At 39.5% G+C, this 21,953-nt stretch overlaps 1 protein-coding gene across 15 annotated transcripts in view; it reads right to left on the bottom strand.

Annotated features, from left to right (window-relative positions):
* Positions 1–21,953, bottom strand: part of LOC139750028 (short coiled-coil protein homolog) — a 160,151-nt gene that overhangs the window by 97,816 nt on the left and 40,382 nt on the right. For 8 of the 15 annotated variants that reach the window (XM_071664444.1, XM_071664450.1, XM_071664434.1 and 5 more), the window contains exons 4-5: positions 16,605–16,691; positions 9,540–9,678 (exon numbers count right to left, since the gene is read on the bottom strand). In XM_071664444.1, coding sequence (XP_071520545.1) covers positions 9,540–9,678; positions 16,605–16,691 — 226 coding nt within the window. Of the gene's footprint in view, positions 1–5,129; positions 5,783–9,539; positions 9,679–16,604; positions 16,692–21,953 lie in introns of those variants that run through there. The other 7 variants (XR_011713074.1, XR_011713075.1, XR_011713073.1 and 4 more) reach the window with 3 other exon arrangements.

The raw sequence follows: 21,953 nt of genomic DNA, 5'->3' as shown, positions 1-21,953 counted from the left end.
AGAGAGGAAAGTGATTGGTTCTCAGTGAATGTAGGTTTGCGGCAGGGGTGTGTGATGTCTCCATGGTTGTTTAATTTGTTTATGGATGGGGTTGTTAGGGAGGTGAATGCAAGAGTTTTGGAAAGAGGGGCAAGTATGAAGTCTGTTGGGGATGAGAGAGCTTGGGAAGTGAGTCAGTTGTTGTTCGCTGATGATACAGCGCTGGTGGCTGATTCATGTGAGAAACTGCAGAAGCTGGTGACTGAGTTTGGTAAAGTGTGTGGAAGAAGAAAGTTAAGAGTAAATGTGAATAAGAGCAAGGTTATTAGGTACAGTAGGGTTGAGGGTCAAGTCAATTGGGAGGTGAGTTTGAATGGAGAAAAACTGGAGGAAGTGAAGTGTTTTAGATATCTGGGAGTGGATCTGGCAGCGGATGGAACCATGGAAGCGGAAGTGGATCATAGGGTGGGGGAGGGGGCGAAAATCCTGGGAGCCTTGAAGAATGTGTGGAAGTCGAGAACATTATCTCGGAAAGCAAAAATGGGTATGTTTGAAGGAATAGTGGTTCCAACAATGTTGTATGGTTGCGAGGCGTGGGCTATGGATAGAGTTGTGCGCAGGAGGATGGATGTGCTGGAAATGAGATGTTTGAGGACAATGTGTGGTGTGAGGTGGTTTGATCGAGTGAGTAACGTAAGGGTAAGAGAGATGTGTGGAAATAGAAAGAGCGTGGTTGAGAGAGCAGAAGAGGGTGTTTTGAAGTGGTTTGGGCACATGGAGAGAATGAGTGAGGAAAGATTGACCAAGAGGATATATGTGTCGGAGGTGGAGGGAACGAGGAGAAGAGGGAGACCAAATTGGAGGTGGAAAGATGGAGTGAAAAAGATTTTGTGTGATCGGGGCCTGAACATGCAGGAGGGTGAAAGGAGGGCAAGGAATAGAGTGAATTGGAGCGATGTGGTATACCGGGGTTGACGTGCTGTCAGTGGATTGAATCAGGGCATGTGAAGCGTCTGGGGTAAACCATGGAAAGCTGTGTAGGTATGTATATTTGCGTGTGTGGACGTATGTATATACATGTGTATGGGGGGGGTTGGGCCATTTCTTTCGTCTGTTTCCTTGCGCTACCTCGCAAACGCGGGAGACAGCGACAAAGTATAAAAAAAGAAAAAAATATATATATATATATAAATATATATATATATATATATATATATATATATATATATATATATATATATATATTTATTTATTTATTCATTTTGCTTTGTCGCTGTCTCCCGCGTTTGCGAGGTAGCGCAAGGAAACAGACGAAAGAAATGGCCCAACCCACCCCCATACACAATGTATATACATACACAATTCACACTGTCTGCCTTCATTCATTCCCACCGCCACCTTGCCACACATGGAATACCATCCCCATCCCCCCTCATGTGTGCGAGGTAGCACTAGGAAAAGACAACAAAGGCCCCATTCGTTCACACTCAGTCTGTAGCTGTCATGCAATAATGCCCGAAACAACAGCTCCCTTTCCACATCCAGGCCCCAAACAACTTTCCATGGTTTACCCCAGACGCTTCACATGCTCTGATCCAATCCACTGACAGCACGTCAGCCCCGGTATACCACATTGATCCAATTAACTCTATTCCTTGCCCGCCTTTCACCCTCCTGCATGTTCAGGCCCCGATCACACAAAATCTTTTTCACTCCATCTTTCCACCTCCAATTTGGTCTCCCACTTCTCCTCATTCCCTCCACCTCCGACACATATATCCTCTTGGTCAATCTTTCCTCACTCATTCTCTCCATGTGCCCAAACCATTTCAAAACACCCTCTTCTGCTCTCTCAACCACGCTCTTTTTATTTCCACACATCTCTCTTACCCTTACATTACTTACTCGATCAAACCACCTCACACCACACATTGTCCTCAAACATCTCATTTCCAGCACATCCACCCTCCTGCGCACAACTCTATCCATAGCCCACGCCTCGCAACCATACAACATTGTTGGAACCACTATTCCTTCAAACATACCCATTTTTGCTTTCCGAGATAATGTTCTCGACTTCCACACATTCTTCAAGGCTCCCAGGATTTTCGCCCCCTCCCCCACCCTATGATTCACTTCCACTTCCATGTTTCCATCCGCTGCCAGATCCACTCCCAGATATCTAAAACACTTTACTTCCTCCAGTTTTTCTCCATTCAAACTTACCTCCCAATTGACTTGACCCTCAACCCTACTGTACCTAATAACCTTGCTCTTATTCACATTTACTCTTAACTTTCTTCTTTCACACACTTTACCAAACTCAGTCACCACCTTCTGCAGTTTCTCACATGAATCAGCCACCAGCACTGTGTCATCAGCGAACAACAACTGACTCACTTCCCAAGTTCTCTCATCCACAACAGACTTCATACTTGCCCCTCTTTTGAAAACTCTTGCATTCACCTCCATAATAACCCCATCCATAAACAAATTAAACAACCATGGAGACATCACACACCCCTGCCGCAAACCTACATTCACTGAGAACCAATCACTTTCTTCTCTTCCTACACGTGCATATGCCTTACATCCTCGATAAAAACTTTTCACTGCTTCTAACAATTTGCCTCCCACACCATATATTCTTAATACCTTCCACAGAGCATCTCTATCAACTCTATCATATGCCTTCTCCAGATCCATAAATGCTACATACAAATCCATTTGCATATACATATTTTTTTTTTTTTTTTTTTTTTTCATACTATTCGCCATTTCCCGCATTTGCGAGGTAGCGTTAAGAACAGAGTACTGGGCCTTTGAGGGAATATCCTCACCTGGCCCTCTTCTCTGTTCCTTCTTTTGGAAAATAAAAAAAAAAAAAACGAGAGGGGAGGATTTCCAGCCCCCGCTCCCTTCCCTTTTAGTCGCCTTCTACGTTTTTATTTTAATTTTATTTTAATTTCCCCTCGTTTTTATTTTAATTTTCTAAAAGAAGGAACAGAGAAGGGGGCCAGGTGAGGATATTCCCTCAGAGGCCCAATCCTCTGTTCTTAACGCTACCTTGCAAACACGGGAAATGGCGAATAGTTTGAAAGAAAGAAAAGAACATAATTCACCCTCCTACATATTCAGGCCCTGAAATCTTATTCAAACCTTGATCCAAACCAACAAAATATATGCAGCTTCAATGGAGTTAGGCTTGTTAATATCCAACATGTAGTCGAAGCAAGCATTTCATTATGATTTGTTAGCTGTGAATCGTCAATGGACAAAACTGGGAGCATACTTTCTTTCATCACACATTTCTGATCATGATCTTTTCCTCAATCAAATGAATTCAGCCTTGCATATCATATATTAAGATAAATAACAATGAGAAAGAAATTCCAATGGCTTTCATCTCTAAATCCAGAAAACTCATTTCTCTCATCTTCACTTTCATGATGACTCCTTTAAATGGATGACTTACCACACTCCACATTTACTAGATCATCCCAGGAGCACCAAAAGCATTGCATAGTCTATGTTCCATCAACAATCTAATGATTACTCCATTGTATAAAATAAATTATTAAAGATCATTACAATGAACTAGTTAATAAAAAACAAAGAATGTGAGATCCTGTGATGATGCTTGTAGTTCAGGCTAATACCAGTGCTAGTCAATCTAGACCTGACCTTCAGTGTATTAGATGCAGGGAGACTTTTTAAACACATATCTCAGTAAAAGTGCATCTTATATGCCACAAAATACAGGAATTAAATTGTACTGTAGAAATTTTTTATAATCTGATCATCTGGAAATTATGAATTCCAAAAACTAATTGAAAACAAATTAACTCGGATTAATGAATGTAATAAAATCAACATTTTATTTTTGGTACAAGAGCCTATGTAAATTCAAAATCTATCGTCCAATTCTGCACTTGAATGAACACAGTGCATGCAGAGTCTTCATTGCACCTTTACAACACACACTATTTCATACTGTGTGCTAAAAAGTAATGCAAAACAATTTGTCATAAAGGAGAGTGTAATTCAATAGCAACAAAAACAGGAAAACAAGAGCAGTAACATTAAAAAATCATAACTGAGAATATATAGCAACATACTGCATAAAAGTTGGTCTGCAGTAAGGAATATCATGGAAAATGTGACTATGAGCTCATGTAAAGTAGTACTTTAGAGAAAATCATTCCTTTTTTATATGTTTTACATCTCCTTGAATATTGTTTCTAGGATGTAAAAGTCCATACAAAGTACTCTACAAAATCTATCATAATATCTACTTTTTCTGTCTAGAAAATACACAAGAACTACAAAAAAAATAGGTAAAAAAAAAAAAATGAGTGGTTATGTGTCTACTGGCATATAAAATATGTAGCTTAATCACTCATCACCAACAATGTTTCACTACATTAAAAAAACTTAGAGACATGCTTAGCAATTGACTATAAACATGCCAAAAATGAGAGCCAACTTTGGCACGTGAAAGTTTACTCTAAAAGGTGAAGTCGAAGCATTTTCATGTACACGTGTCATTTTCAAAACTGCTGCACAAACAAATATAATACAGAGTCATTTATCCATACTGATGGAAAAGCAATTTAAAATATACTGTCTTTACAGAACATATTCCTAAATTGTTATACATAAAAAAAAATTTATATAAAAATAATTCAAAAACACTTAGCTTTCAAATTCTTTTTTCCATTGTCCTTTGCAGGCCTTTACAAACAATATAAACTATCTTTCCACGTAACAATAAAGCTTGTGAATAAAATGAAAGAAATAAAAAAGAGTATTCCTCTATGATTTCTTTAAGCATCAACATATTACAAAGAAACTTACAAACTCTCTCTCTAGGTAGACCAATATTTCTGAAGTGGAAAGAATACTAAAGTGATTTTTCCAAACATCAAAATTTTATATGAAGAAGACCAAGTTCTAACTTCTGCGTGTCTCCAATATTAAAATTCTAACAAATAACTTACACATTTTTACTGAATTATTTATTCACAAAAATCTTAATTGTTGCATATCATCAAAGGTAAATGACTCTGTAAGATTTTTTGCTACAATTTTTCTCTCTTGCCATCAAAGCACAGGTAGAGTGCTTAGACTGTTGCAAAATGGAAATTTACCTGTCAAACTTTCCAAACATCTCAAGCTTCAAATTGGCGCCATTGTTTACTGCAATGAAACCTCAGATGTATTCTTCAACTCACAATATCTAACCACAAGGAAAAGGAATACACATTTTATAAGATATGAAACTAAAAGAATATCTCTTAGGTGTACACAGGAAAGTATTACATTCCCAGAAAGATATCTTTGTAAAACACACAGATTCCTGTAACATGAAAATACAATGTCTGTACACTTATGTAACCAAACAAATAACAATTATTAATGTTGCTAAACCATCATGTGTTACAATCTTCTTGGTTCACAATTCTAATTTCAGATTTAACACAGAAAATGAAAGATCATAAATTCAACAGTTTATTTTTCTTCCAAAAGCAGAGGACAGTTCAAAAACTTCCCTACAAAGAAGCTGTTTTAAGCCTATATACACTAAGACAGTGACACTGCACTATGGTGATCTGTTTACGTGCTAGTTCATGGTTCAAAAAGAGGAAATACTGTCAAAGAGCAAGTAAAGGCAATCAATCTCCTGTCTAGATCTTTGCTCGTCTTTTATCGCTCTCTAATTACCTATACTTTCCCTATAAGCTGAGTGGCTTGTGAGCTTGAAGGAGAATATTCTCAGTAGCTCTCATGAAGCACAATTAGTCTAAAACCAAGAGAGAAAAACAAAAAAATAAACGTCTGATTGATATGGATTCATCTGGTGACTCATTAAAAGTTTTCACATTGCATTACTTCAACAAAACTATTTCCCATTTTCCTTTAAAATCAGTTGCTCTATAACAAATAATGAAATATATTTCTTTCTTTTTCTTTCATACTTGTTCACCATCTCCCATATTAGCTAGGCAGCACCAGGGGCATAAGAAGAAAAGGTCTCCTTTGCACACATCCATTCTTTAGTTGTCATGTGTAATACACCAAAACCACAGCCCCCTATCCACAAACAGGCCTCTTACACCTTTCCTTGATTTACCCCTGGCTGTTTCATAGGCCTTAGTTCAGTCCACTGGCACCATGTTGATGTTTGTAAACCACATCACTTCAGTTCACTCTATCCTGTATGTGCCTTTCACCCTTGTGCAAGCTCAAACCCCAAACACTCAAAATCTTATCCACACCATCCTTCTATCTTTAATTCAAGTCTCCCATTCCTCCTTGCTCTCTCCAATTCTAACGTACTTCCTTTGTCAATCTCTCCTCACTCATTCTGTCCATATGTCCAAATGACTTCAGCACACCCTCCCCAGCTCTCTAAACCATACTCTTTTTATTACAACACTTCTCTGTTATCCTATCATTTCTTACTCAGTTATTCCTTCTAATGAATCACCTATTGTCCTCAAACATTTCACTTCCAACACACTCACCCTTTTTCTGTTTTCGCACCCATAAAACACCATCAGAACTATTATACCTTTAAACATGACCAACTTCATCCTCCCAGGCAGTGACCTTTCCTTCCACACATTCCTTATTGCTCCCAGGATCTTTGTCCCCTCACCTACCTAATGACTCACCACAGCTTCCATTGTTCCATTCACTGCTATGTTCCCTCCCAGGTATCTAAAATACTTCATTTCCTCCAACTTTTCTTCATTCAAGTTCACCCTAACTAACATGTTCCTTTGCACTGTTAATCCTAATAACCTTGCATTTAATCACATTTACTCTTAATTCTCTCTCTTCACATTCTCCCAAACTCAGACACCAACTTCTGCAGTTTCTTAATGACACCAGCACCATGTCATCAGTAAACAAATCCCAGGCCTGACAACCCCAACAGACCATACCAGTACCTCTATCCAAGACTCTTGTATTTACCTCCCTCACCAACCCATCCATAAACAAATTATAAAGCCATGGTGACATCACACATCCCTGCTGGAGACCCACCGGGACCACTCACCCACCTCTCCGCCTTCTCACACTCTTCATCCTCTCTTGATAAAACCTCCTCACTGTGTCTCATAGCTTTCCTACTACACCATATAATCATAACACCTTCCACAATGCATCTCTATCAACCATGTCAAATGCTTTCTCTAGAACTATAAATGTGACATACAAATCTTTCTGTTTCTATATGTATTTCTTCTTTCTTTCATACTATTCGCCATTTCCCGCATTAGCAAGGTAGCGTTAAGAACAGAGGACTGGGCCTTTGAGGGAATATCCTCACCTGGCCCCCTTTTCTGTTCCTTTTGGAAAATTGAAAAAAAAAAAAAAAAAATATGTATTTATCACATATTATCTTTAAAGCAAACACCTTATCCACACATCCTCTACCACTACTGAACCCACATTATTCCTCCCTAGTCTGGTGCTATATACATGACATCAACTTTTCAATCACCACTCTTTCATAAAACTTATCAAGTACACTTATCAAACAAATACCTCTGTACTTTGGACACCCACCTATGTCCCCCTAGCCTATATAAATGGCAATATTAATGCATTCTGCCAATCCTCTGGCACCTCACCTTGATCATACATTCACTGCAAATCCTAACCAATCAACAATACGGTCAACCCCGTTCTTCAGAAATTCAACTGCAATACCATCCACTTTTGCCACCTTACAACACTTCATCTTACAAAAGATTTTCACCACCTCTTCTTTTTACACAAAACCACTTGCCATTACTCAGCATATTTGGGACAGGGGATGTCCCTGTCCCAAATATCCTACATGTGCCAACCTATCATCTAATTTAAAAGTCCTTCAAAGTATTCACTCCATCTTTTTATCTTATCAATGTCTGTTAACAAACCCCTATTTGCACCCTTCAGTGATGTTTCGATATGTTCTTTTGTTTTCCTCGCACTATGCAACTCCTTCCAAAACATGTTCTCATTCTCCCTAAAGTTTGCTAATGCTTGCTCACCCCAAGTCTCATTTGCCCTCTTTATCATCCCCTACACTTTCCTCTTAACCTTCTGCTGTTTTCTCTTGTACATCTACTCATTCATGCTTCTTCCCTGTAAGTACCACCAATACACTCACAATACACAATACACAAACAACTTAACTTCATTCCACAATTCACTATCCATTCTCATCTGCCCATCACCTCCATCTGCATGTCATACACATGCCAGCAATGCTTCCCTAAATACCTCCCATTCCTCATCAACTTCCTGAGCTTCATTTACCATTCTACACTCAAACTCTCCTGCTATCTCCTCCTACAAGCCTCTTTTCCGAGCTCATTTTCACTGCCCTCTTCTCATCCATGTCATTTCTTCTTTTCCGAAAGCCCCTACAAATCTCCACCAGATAATGATCATATATCCCATCAGGTACTCCCCTTGGTAAATTTACATCCAAGAGTCTCTCATTTGCATGCCAATCAATTAGTATGTAATTCATCTTTACTACTCCACATACATGTGTCCCTCTTTTTAAACTAGGTATTCCCAATAATCAGTATATTTCAGCAAAAAAATCCACAAGCTGTTCACCTTTCCCATTCACCTCACTGAATATCCTATGCCCCTAATTATACCCTCAACTGCCAGATTACTTACTTTTGCATTAAATCTCCCTTTACTAATACCCAATCTCTCATGTCAAAACTGCTAACACATTTACTTGGCTGTTTCCAAAACACTTGCATCTCTTCATCATCTTCTTGTGGCCATGTGCATAAACACAAATAATCAGACCCACCTCTATAATCCACTGTTATTTTGAACCACATCAGTCTGGGCTCATTTCCTTACACTCTTTCATACATTCCCACTACTTCTACTTCAGTAGGAGTGCTACACCTTCTTTAGCTCTTGCACTCACACTAACCCCTAACTTTACCTCTAGGACATTCTCATACCATTCTTCCCCCTTACCCTTGACCTTTGTTTCACACAGAGCTAGATCATCCTGTTTCTTCCTTAAACATAATACTAATCTCTCTTTTTATCTTGGTTACATCCAAACACATTCAGACACCCCAGCCTGAGCATTTGAGGAGGATGAGCACTTCCTTGTTTGGCTACTTCTTCTGGTCCAACTCTCACAAACTGAACAGCAAGAAGGGGAGAGTTTCCAGCTCCTATCCCTCTTTGTTGCCTCCTAAGACATACAAGGAATATGCAAAAGCATTCTTTCTCCCCATCCCCAAGGATATCATAAAAATATCATTATGCTTACTAATCAGTAAATCTTTAAAATGAAAGTAAAGGCGGTAGTGGTGGAAAGCCTTATTTACAAATTTCTATCCAGGATATAAGTGTACACATTATCTTATGAATTGTTAGTCTAGTATCTACACAATTCACCAAATGTAGAGCTAATACAATATACAATACAAACTCCAAGCACCCAACCATGCCCTCATGAGTTTTAAAATACTGTTATGATGTACTCTCTGAAGTAATGAATTAAGGCATGTACTCACTTTTTCTTGGTCTTGGGTGATGTGGACTGGAACACCGAAGAAGCAGACATAAGATTCTCAATATACTGGCCAAGAACCTGGTTCTCAGATCGCAGCTTCAGATTCTCTTCTTTAACACTATCCACTCGCTGGGAAAGGTCTGCAGGATTTCTTTCGTTAGAAATTATAGATACTACCAGTTTAACATGTAAATTATGGCCTACCATATATTGACAAGATGATCACCATAATCATATCTAATGGGGGCTAATAGCCAGGTGAAAGAGTAAAGAAAATCAATTCAGTGTAAGAGCAGGATTCATGTATGACTGTACTGTATGTAACTTATCAAAATGTCTCAATTATACCACATATAGTCAGTGATGACACTTACAGGGTGTTTTATACTTAAAAAAAAATGCTGCATTGCCAACATATTAATCATTAATGTCAGCCAGGTGTTACACTCAGACACAAAATACTCTGCTTCAGCATCAAGATAGTTCTAGAAACTTAATGATATGGACTATCACCCTAGTGGTTCCACGACCATAAAGAGGCACTAGATTAAGGGTATAAAGTAAAAGCTGGCTAACCACAGTTTTCCAAATAAATATTCAAAATATTGCATGGTTATCAATTAAGTGTTTTAATGTCTTTTGTGTACAAACTTCCTAAATAACCCCCAAAATGTAAGCAAAGACTGCTTATTCTTGCACCTGATGCAAAAAGTATCAACTTACTAATATTCTTATTTTTTTTTTTTTTTTTTTTTTTTTTTTTTTTATACTTTGTCGCTGTCTCCCGCGTTTGCGAGGTAGCGCAAGGAAACAGACGAAAGAAACGGCCCAACCCCCCCCCCATACACATGTACATACACACGTCCACACACGCAAATATACATACCTACACAGCTTTCCATGGTTTACCCCAGACGCTTCACATGCCTTGATTCAATCCACTGACAGCACGTCAACCCCTGTATACCACATCGCTCCAATTCACTCTATTCCTTGCCCTCCTTTCACCCTCCTGCATGTTCAGGCCCCGATCACACAAAATCTTTTTCACTCCATCTTTCCACCTCCAATTTGGTCTCCCTCTTCTCCTCGTTCCCTCCACCTCCGACACATATATCCTCTTGGTCAATCTTTCCTCACTCATTCTCTCCATGTGCCCAAACCATTTCAAAACACCCTCTTCTGCTCTCTCAACCACGCTCTTTTTATTTCCACACATCTCTCTTACCCTTACGTTACTTACTCGATCAAACCACCTCACACCACACATTGTCCTCAAACATCTCATTTCCAGCACATCCATCCTCCTGCGCACAACTCTATCCATAGCCCACGCCTCGCAACCATACAACATTGTTGGAACCACTATTCCTTCAAACATACCCATTTTTGCTTTCCGAGATAATGTTCTCGACTTCCACACATTCTTCAAGGCTCCCAGAATTTTCGCCCCCTCCCCCACCCTATGATCCACTTCCGCTTCCATGGTTCCATCCGCTGCCAGATCCACTCCCAGATATCTAAAACACTTCACTTCCTCCAGTTTTTCTCCATTCAAACTCACCTCCCAATTGACTTGACCCTCAACCCTACTGTACCTAATAACCTTGCTCTTATTCACATTTACTCTTAACTTTCTTCTTCCACACACTTTACCAAACTCAGTCACCAGCTTCTGCAGTTTCTCACATGAATCAGCCACCAGCGCTGTATCATCAGCGAACAACAACTGACTCACTTCCCAAGCTCTCTCATCCCCAACAGACTTCATACTTGCCCCTCTTTCCAAAACTCTTGCATTCACCTCCCTAACAACCCCATCCATAAACAAATTAAACAACCATGGAGACATCACGCACCCCTGCCGCACACCTGCATTCACTGAGAACCAATCACTTTCCTCTCTTCCTACACGTACACATGCCTTACATCCTCGATAAAAACTTTTCACTGCTTCTAACAACTTGCCTCCCACACCATATATTCTTAATACCTTCCACAGAGCATCTCTATCAACTCTATCATATGCCTTCTCCAGATCCATAAATGCTACATAAAAAATCCATTTGCTTTTCTAAGCATTTCTCACATACATTCTTCAAAGCAAACACCTGATCCACACATTCTCTACCACTTCTGAAACCACAATGCTCTTCCCCAATCTGATGCTCTGTACATGCCTTCACCCTCTCAATCAATACCCTCCCATATAATTTACCAGGAATACTCAACAAACTTATACCTCTGTAATTTGAGCACTCACTCTTATCCCCTTTGCCTTTGTACAATGGCACTATGCACGCATTCCGCCAATCCTCAGGCACCTCACCATGAGTCATACATACATTAAATAACCTTACCAACCAGTCAACAATACAGTCACCCCCTTTTTTAATAGATTCCACTGCAATACCATCCAAACCTGCTGCCTTGCCGGCTTTCATCTTCCGCAAAGCTTTTACTACCTCTTCTCTGTTTACCAAATCATTTTCCCTAACCCTCTCACTTTGCACACCACCTCGACCAAAACACCCTATATCTGCCACTCTATCATCAAACACATTCAACAAACCTTCAAAATACTCACTCCATCTCCTTCTCACATCACCACTACTTGTTATCACCTCCCCATTTGCGCCCTTCACTGAAGTTCCCATTTGCTCCCTTGTCTTACGCACTTTATTTACCTCCTTCCAGAACATCTTTTTATTCTCCCTAAAATTTAATGATACTCTCTCACCCCAACTCTCATTTGCCCTCTTTTTCACCTCTTGCACCTTTCTCTTGACCTCCTGTCTCTCTTTTATACATCTCCCACTCAATTGCATTTTTTCCCTGCAAAAATCGTCCAAATGCCTCTCTCTTCTCTTTCACTAATAATCTTACTTCTTCATCCCACCACTCACTACCCTTTCTAATCAACCCACCTCCCACGCTTCTCATGCCACAAGCATCTTTTGCGCAATCCACCACTGATTCCCTAAATACATCCCATTCCTCCCCCACTCCCCTTACTTCCATTGTTCTCACCTTTTTCCATTCTGTACTCAGTCTCTCCTCATACTTCCTCACATACTAATAATTCATGGTATAATTTTCCAAATACTGCATCTTAATAAAGAGGAGCATTTACAATAATGCTACTTTCATAGACCCCCCAAAAATCTTTTTTGTGTACCAACTTCCTAAATAACCCCCAAAATGTTTGTAAAGATTGCCTATTGCTGCACATGATGCACAAAAATATATTAACATACTAATAATTCATGGTACAATTTTCCAAATACTTCACCTTAATGAAGAGGAGCATTTATAATAATGCTACTAACGTAAGCCCCCAAAATGTGGCATCATTAAACATTTCATTACTGTACAGAATAAAAAAATGTGGCAAAAAATGTATTGTGCAGAACTGAAATGCAACATTGCATGACTTTAAAGAGTGCATTTCAAGGTACATTATTTTTTCTGGCAAAGAATTATGGACACTTGCAATGAGTAGGCCCATCACATATACTTCCCTAAGTTCATTTATGTGTTTATCTGTGCTGTGTCCATGTTCTGTACATAATACTGTCTTCAAAAAGTTTTTCTATGCAATTATATGATGAAGCTACCTCCAAAAGAGTGTGGAAAATTTTCTCTGAGAAGACAAATTTGAATAGTTACCAATGGTTTGTTCATGGCCAATTGGTAGCATCTGTTGTGTGCTTGAATACTATCAGTGAGTCAGTGATTTACACCTAGAAGGGAAATCTGCAACAGATCTAGAAATCTGTTGTAGCATCTCTTGCACTAATAACTCAGCAGAGAAAACACATGAAAAGCCTGCAACACCCATATGTAAGAAGTGTTTGCAATATGATGACCAAAATCAATGTCATGAAGCTGTTCACAGCCTCTTTATGATGGCCAACACACCTCCTATCCAGCAGGCTGGAGGAGGGGGAAATGGTACGCCCATAATCAAACTCTGAGGAAATATTCTTATCTGGCAAAAGATGGTCTAAAATTCTGAGAAGTAATATCACCAACACAACATCTTAACAGGGAGGCATTCTGTACATGATACTTTTACATCTTTTCTTGTACAGCTTAAGGTACTCATCACTAAAACAGCCTACAATGTGCATTACATTCTTAACAATGGTGAGACTTAACCTTTTTTGGAAGCTCAGGCCAAGAAGGATTTTTAGGAAGAAAAACATTATTTCAGTAAGATTTTAAAGTAGCAATGATAAGAGTGATATTCACTGCACACCGCTAAGCATACAGAGCACACAATCCCTGAGTACTGAAAGGCTTCAAAAAGAAAGCTTTATCCATGCACTAGTGCCAACTATAAGGTCCAGGTGATGGCAGCCATCCCTGGTTCCTCTAAAGTATTTTCGCAGAATTGAGAAGGTACTACAAGGAGAAAAATGTGGTGTTCTTTACACAAAGTGGCAAGGCACTACAGGGAGGAAAATGTGGTATTTAAAGCTATTCTGAGCTCTCTTCCCACTTGTCTATCAGGCCTCTACCCATTAGTGGAAATGAAGGCTTTTTCATAACACACACCACTGTTTCTTCAGATTAAGGACCAGTCATACTCATACTGACTGGGCACTGACGGATATGTTGAAGGCCAACAAGGAAGGAGATACACCAATAATATGGCACTTTTGGAAGTCTTATGGCAGTCCACAGTCAACCCAGCTATTCAATCTCTCTTTAAGGCATAGTCAATAAAATGGGTACCTGGCTTAGTCAATGGCTCAAAATCTTTTTCACTCCATCCTTCCATCTCCAACTTGGTCTCCCACTTCTCCCTGTTCCCTCCACCTTTGACACACATATCCTCTTTGTCAATCTTTCCTCATTCATTCTCTCCATATGTCCAAACCATTTCAACACACCCTCTTCCACTCTCTAAATCACACTTTTTATTTCCACACATCTCTCTTAACCTTTCATTACTTACATGATCAAACCACCTAACACCACATATTGTCCTAAAACATTTCATTTCCAACATATCCATCCTCCTCCATACAACCCTATCTATAGCCTATGCCTCACAACCATATAACATTGTTGGAACTTCTGTTCCTTCAAACATACCCATTTTTGCTTTCCGAGATAACATTCTCTCCTTCCACACATTTTTCATTGCTCCCAGAACCTTCACCCCTCTTCCCACGCTGTGACTTACTTCCACTTCAATGGTTCCATCTAAAACACTTCACTTCCTCCAATTTTTCTCCATTCAAACTTACATCCTAATTAACTTGTCCCTCAACCCTACTGAACCTAATTACCTTTGCTCTTATTCACTCTCAACTTTCTCGTTCACACACTTTTCCAAACACAGTCACCAACTTCTGCAGTTCCTAACACAAATCAACCACTAGAGCAGTATCATCAACAAACAGTTGACTCACTTCTCAGGTCCTCTTATCCCCAACAGACTGCATACTTGCCTCTCTCTCTAAAACTCTTGCATTTCACTCTCTAACCACCCCATCCATATATAAATTAAACAACCATAGGGACATCACATACCCCTGATACAAGCCAACATTCACTGGGAACCAATCAATCTCCTCTCTTCCTACTCATACACATGCCTTACATCCTTGATAAGAACTTTTCACTCACTGCTTCTAGCAACTTACCTCCCACACCATATACTCTTTAAGACCTTCCATAAAGCCTCTCTATCAACCCTATCATATACTTTCTCCAGATCCATAAATACTACATATAAATCCACCTATTTTTCTAAGTATTTTTCACATACATTCTTCAAAGCAAACACCTGATCCAAACATCCTCTACCACTTCAGAAGCCACACTGCTCTTCCCCAATCTGATGCTCTGTACATGCCTTCACTTTCTCAATCAATATCCTCCCATATAATTTCCCAGGAATACTAAACAAACTTATGCCTGTGTAGTATGAACACTCACCTTTATCCCTTTTGCCTTTGTACAATAGCGCTATACATCCATTCTCCCAATTCTCAGGCACTTCACCATGGTCCTACATATACTGAATATCTGTACCAACCAATCAACAACACAGTCACCCCCTTTTTTAATAAATTCCACTGCAATACCTTCCAAACCCATCATCTTGCCGGATTTTATCTCCTGCAAAGCTTTCACAACCTCTTGACTGTATACCAAACCATTCTCCCTGACCATCTCATTTCACACACCACCCTGACCAGAACACCCTATATCTGCCACTCTATCATCAAACACATTCAAATAACCTTCAAAATACTCACTCCATCTTCTCACTTCATCACTACCTGTTATTACCTCCCCACTTGCCCCCTTCACTGATGTTCCAATTTGTTCTCTTGTCTAACACACATTATTTACCTCCTTCCAAAAAATCTTTATTCTCCCTAAAGTTTAATGATATTCACTAACCCCAACTGTCATTTGCCCTCTTTTTTAACCCTTATGTACATGGAAATGCAAATCATGATAAAGTGCATTTGCTGGTGTGTGAACTTTTCTGATACTTATCTCATGTACTATTGGACCAAACAGTAATAGGTCATGTCTACTGATACCAGGTACGCATAAAACATATTGGTCCTCTTTCTTTTGGAACAACAAGAAATGCCCTAATGTCACAAAACTAGGAGTTTACAAGCTATGCAAAAAATGTGATATGTATATTCTGACAACGACAAAAACTTAAGCAATTTGACAAATGTAATGAAACTGTTCTCTGCCTAACTACTTTCCTCACCAATGATTTTGTAAAACCCAATTACAGCACTTGAATTTTTAACTGCAATCAAGTCTTGAAAATTATGAAGTACACTGTGAACCTATAAATACTAAAACAATGACTATTAAACACATGGCAAGCTAAATTTTGCCATCAGTATTGTGGAGAAATTGTGTCAATTGGTGAAAAATTTTCAAAATAAGATGGGACACTAAAAATATGAACTAAATTAATCTAAAACTCTGGCTTGAAAAATAAGTAGGGGGACAACTGTGGTAAACAATCATCAGAATGATCAATGTGAAAACAAAAAAAAATAGTATGGATCCTCACCATCCAGTGTGTTCTGTAGCTCTAGCACCTGAGCAATAAGACGCGCTTTCTCTTCCTGTTCATCTGGTGACATGTCTGGCTCTAAACCTGAAATAGTGAATACCATATGTAATTAATAATACCTAATGTGACAAACTATTTGCCCATTTATGCATGAAATTAGCAAACAAAGAAAATTTTTCCTCAACTAAAGGGAAAATTTTTTAGCAAATGTAGCTTTGCTGCTGAATATTTCTATTGTTAGTCATCATCATCATTTTAATGTGGGTGATATGAGCTTCAACATGCAGTGCCCAAGATAAAAGTCAAATCCTGAGATGACTTAAGGATTTCTGATTGTTAGAAATAATACTCTATCTATAGCTAACTGCCTTTCCAGCCTTTACAAGGTAGCATTAGAATAATAGCCTCAATTGCACACATCCAGTCTCAAGCTGTCGGGTGTAATGGAATGAAACCAAAATATACTACCAACAGCCAATCCCCACATGCTTTTCCATAGGTTAATGATTACAATAACATATACATTTTTAATTACTGCTTGCTTTTTCCACCTTTGAGAGGTAGCACTAGGACCAAATGATCAGGCCTTTGCTAGACTAATGAGGTATCAAAAACTACTTGAGCCATTCAAACAACCAACATTAAAACAAGTGCATCACAGACATTTAGACCTTGGTGTCATAATTAGACATCCAAATGCTGTTGCACCATGGCCATTTAACATCACATATACACTAGACCCAATGTATCATCCTCCAGTTTCAATTGCCCATTCTGTTCGAAGATGTAGATCTTTCTAATACTGGTATGTTAACTTTTATCTGGCTTCCCCAAATCCAAAATTAAAAAAAAAAAAATAGCTATTTTCTTTTAAAAATTCCATATAAAATCCTTTAGCACAATTCAGAAACTTCTTCCTAAAAACCAGCACTAGTTTTCAAGTGGTGTGCCACAGTTATGTGCTTTGGACTAGCTCCTACATGATGCATTCAAGCAATGCTTTTATTTCATTGTTCATAAAGGCCTATTGCAGACACTTGTTCAGTTCTTAGATGAGAAATGCCTCTTTCAAACACTCTATGCTTTGCTATATTTCTTCCTCATTAGTAACAATGATGTCTAAAAGACAAGCAGGTACCCCCTTGGATAATAGTAGTGCCAAGAGGAAATATAATACTGTATAAAAAAATTTTACTTTTTTGTTCCTGGGTAATAAGTGTTATTTCCTAATTGACTATGTGTAAAAAGTACAAAAAATGGCTATCATTCCCCTGAAACTGTGTTTTTGTGATCAAGACAGTGGTTTTTGAAATTACCAATTTTTCAGAACATTTCAGATTCATTGCTGAGTAGATGATACAGAACTTTCTAGGAGTTTCCAATAATATAAATAGTAGGATAAATATAAGGGCCTTAAGCCAACCAGTTCAGTTTAGATCTAGCTCCCTAATTGGATACATGTACATACATTTTTCTTACATGGCATCTAGAGGCTGCAAGCATCTAGCATATGCATTTTGCTATATCTGCAGCCAAATTATCACAACTAGAGTGAAAAAGTACTCCATGGCAGCATCTTCTAAGATGTGCAAGGCATACAAGGCATATTTCAGCATGCCTGTTGAGTAGTCAAGACAAATTCTGGGCACCTCATTTCATATGCAAGCACTACAAAAAAAAGCTCTGAAAGGTAAGATAGACAAATATTGCTTGTTTGGATGGCTGAATTGTTATACATTTTTTTAGAATTTTTAAAATCTTAAAAATTATTTTTGATAATTTCAATGTTATTGAAAAAAAAATATGTGGAATATGTTAAGACAACGGGAAGAGTGGTTTGGAAATGTCTTGGGAGTAAAGTCAGGGGTTAGTGAGAGGACAAGAGCAAGGGAAGGAGTAGCAGTACTCCTGAAACAGTTGTGGAAGTATGTGATAGAATGTAAGAAAGTAAATTCTCGATTAATATGGGTAAAACTGAAAGTTGATGGAGAGAGATGGGTGATTATTGGTGCATATGCACCTGGGCATGAGAAGAAAGATCATGAGAGGCAAGTGTTTTGGGAGCAGCTGAATGAGTGTGTTAGTGGTTTTGATGCACGAGACTGGGTTATAGTGTTGGGTGATTTGAATGCAAAGGTGAGTAATGTGGCAGTTGAGGGAATAATTGGTATACATGGGGTGTTCAGTGTTGTAAATGGAAATGGTGAAGAGCTTGTAGATCTATGTGCAGAAAAAGGACTGATGATTGGGAATACCTGGTTTAAAAAGCGAGATATACATAAGTATACTTATGTAAGTAGGAGAGATGGCCAGAGAGCGTTATTGGATTACGTGTTAATTGACAGGCGCGCGAAAGAGAGACTTTTGGATGTTAATGTGCTGAGAGGTGCAACTGGAGGGATGTCTGATCATTATCTTGTGGAGGCTAAGGTGAAGATTTGTATGGGTTTTCAGAAAAGAAGAGTGAATGTTGGGGTGAAGAGGGTGGTGAGAGTAAGTGAGCTTGGGAAGGAGACTTGTGTGAGGAAGTACCAGGAGAGACTGAGTACAGAATGGAAAAAGGTGAGAACAATGGAAGTAAGGGGAGTGGGGGAGGAATGGGATGTATTTAGGGAATCAGTGGTGGATTGCGCAAAAGATGCTTGTGGCATGAGAAGAGTGGGAGGTGGGTTGATTAGAAAGGGTAGTGAGTGGTGGGATGAAGAAGTAAGATTATTAGTGAAAGAGAAGAGAGAGGCATTTGGACGATTTTTGCAGGGAAAAGGTGCAATTGAGTGGGAGATGTATAAAAGAAAGAGACAGGAGGTCAAGAGAAAGGTGCAAGAGGTGAAAAAAAGGGCAAATGAGAGTTGGGGTGAGAGAGTATCATTAAATTTTAGGGAGAATAAAAAGATGTTCTGGAAGGAGGTAAATAAAGTGCGTAAGACACGGGAGCAAATGGGAACTTCAGTGAAGGGCGCAAATGGGGAGGTGATAACAAGTAGTGGTGATGTGAGAAGGAGATGGAGTGAGTATTTTGAAGGTTTGTTGAATGTGTATGATGATAGAGTGGCAGATATAGGGTGTTTTGGTCGAGGTGGTGTGCAAAGTGCGAGGGTTAGGGAAAATGATTTGGTAAACAGAGAAGAGGTAGTAAAAGCTTTGCGGAAGATGAAAGCCGGCAAGGCAGCAGGTTTGGATGGTATTGCAGTGGAATTTATTAAAAAAGGGGGTGACTGTATTGTTGACTGGTTGGTAAGGTTATTTAATGTATGTATGACTCATGGTGAGGTGCCTGAGGATTGGCGGAATGCGTGCATAGTGCCATTGTACAAAGGCAAAGGGTATAAGAGTGAGTGCTCAAATTACAGAGGTATAAGTTTGTTGAGTATTCCTGGCAAATTGTATGGGAGGGTATTGATTGAGAGGGTGAAGGCATGTACAGAGCATCAGATTGGGGAAGAGCAGTGTGGTTTCAGAAGTGGTAGAGGATGTGTGGATCAGGTGTTTGCTTTGAAGAATGTATGTGAGAAATACTTAGAAAAGCAAATGGATTTGTATGTAGCATTTATGGATCTGGAGAAGGCATATGATAGAGTTGATAGAGATGCTCTGTGGAAGGTATTAAGAATATATGGTGTGGGAGGCAAGTTGTTAGAAGCAGTGAAAAGTTTTTATCGAGGATGTAAGGCATGTGTACGTGTAGGAAGAGAGGAAAGTGATTGGTTCTCAGTGAATGTAGGTGTGCGGCAGGGGTGTGTGATGTCTCCATGGTTGTTTAATTTGTTTATGGATGGGGTTGTTAGGGAGGTGAATGCAAGAGTTTTGGAAAGAGGGGCAAGGATGAAGTCTGTTGGGGATGAGAGAGCTTGGGAAGTGAGTCAGTTGTTGTTCGCTGATGATACAGCGCTGGTGGCTGATTCATGTGAGAAACTGCAGAAGCTGGTGACTGAGTTTGGTAAAGTGTGTGAAAGAAGAAAGTTAAGAGTAAATGTGAATAAGAGCAAGGTTATTAGGTACAGTAGGGTTGAGGGTCAAGTCAATTGGGAGGTGAGTTTGAATGGAGAAAAAACTGGAGGAAGTGAAGTGTTTTAGATATCTGGGAGTGGATCTGGCAGCGGATGGAAACATGGAAGCGGAAGTGGATCATAGGGTGGGGGAGGGGGCGAAAATTCTGGGAGCCTTGAAGAATGTGTGGAAGTCGAGAACATTATCTCGGAAAGCAAAAATGGGTATGTTTGAAGGAATAGTGGTTCCAACAATGTTGTATGGTTGCGAGGCGTGGACTATGGATAGAGTTGTGCGCAGGAGGATGGATGTGCTGGAAATGAGATGTTTGAGGACAATGTGTGGTGTGAGGTGGTTTGATCGAGTAAGTAACGTAAGGGTAAGAGAGATGTGTGGAAATAAAAAGAGCGTGGTTGAGAGAGCAGAAGAGGGTGTTTTGAAATGGTTTGGTCACATGGAGAGAATGAGTGAGGAAAGATTGACCAAGAGGATATATGTGTCGGAGGTGGAGGGAACGAGGAGAAGAGGGAGACCAAATTGGAGGTGGAAAGATGGAGTGAAAAAGATTTTGTGTGATCGGAGCCTGAACATGCAGGAGGGTGAAAGGAGGGCAAGGAATAGAGTGAATTGGAGCGATGTGGTATACCGGGGTTGACGTGCTGTCAGTGGATTGAATCGGGGCATGTGAAGCGTCTGGGGTAAACCATGGAAAGCTGTGTAGGTATGTATATTTGCGTGTGTGGACGTATGTATATACATGTGTATGGGGGTGGGTTGGGGCATTTCTTTCGTCTGTTTCCTTGCGCTACCTCGCAGACGCGGGAGACAGCGGCAAAAAAAAAAAAAAAAAAAAAATCTTACACATTAGTCATGGGTGAAATAAATTCATAAACAAATATATAATTTTTTCTCATAATCATGATTTTATATTGTTCCTTTGCGGGATGGTTTGGAGGGAAAAAGAGAGCCATGAAGTTTGCTTCCCAAGAATTTGGCGGGAACCCACTGGCCACTCAAGCAATTGCTACTTCTGCATGGTGGACCCTTCCAAACATCAAACTGGCAAGAATGCACCTGCTATCACATATTTGGACCTTCACTGCACATAAAATTAGGCCTTATGAAACAATCTGTCACAGCTCTAGATAAAAAGTCTGCAACCTTCAAGTAGCATCAAGACTTCTTCCCTAAGCTGTCTGAGGCAAAGGTCAAAGTCAGTGTCTTTGTCAGACCACAGATAAAGAAGACCCTGAAGTGCAAGGAATTCCCCAAGAAGCTCACTAGGAGGGAGAAAGCAGCTTGGAACAGATGTGTCACAGTGGTTTGGGGCTTCCTGGGCAATCACAAAGCCAAAAACTA

Source organism: Panulirus ornatus, chromosome 1, assembly GCF_036320965.1.
Source record: "Panulirus ornatus isolate Po-2019 chromosome 1, ASM3632096v1, whole genome shotgun sequence".
In the NCBI taxonomy this organism is placed as follows: Eukaryota; Metazoa; Arthropoda; class Malacostraca; order Decapoda; family Palinuridae; genus Panulirus; species Panulirus ornatus.
This window is presented reverse-complemented; position numbering and strand designations above follow the sequence as displayed.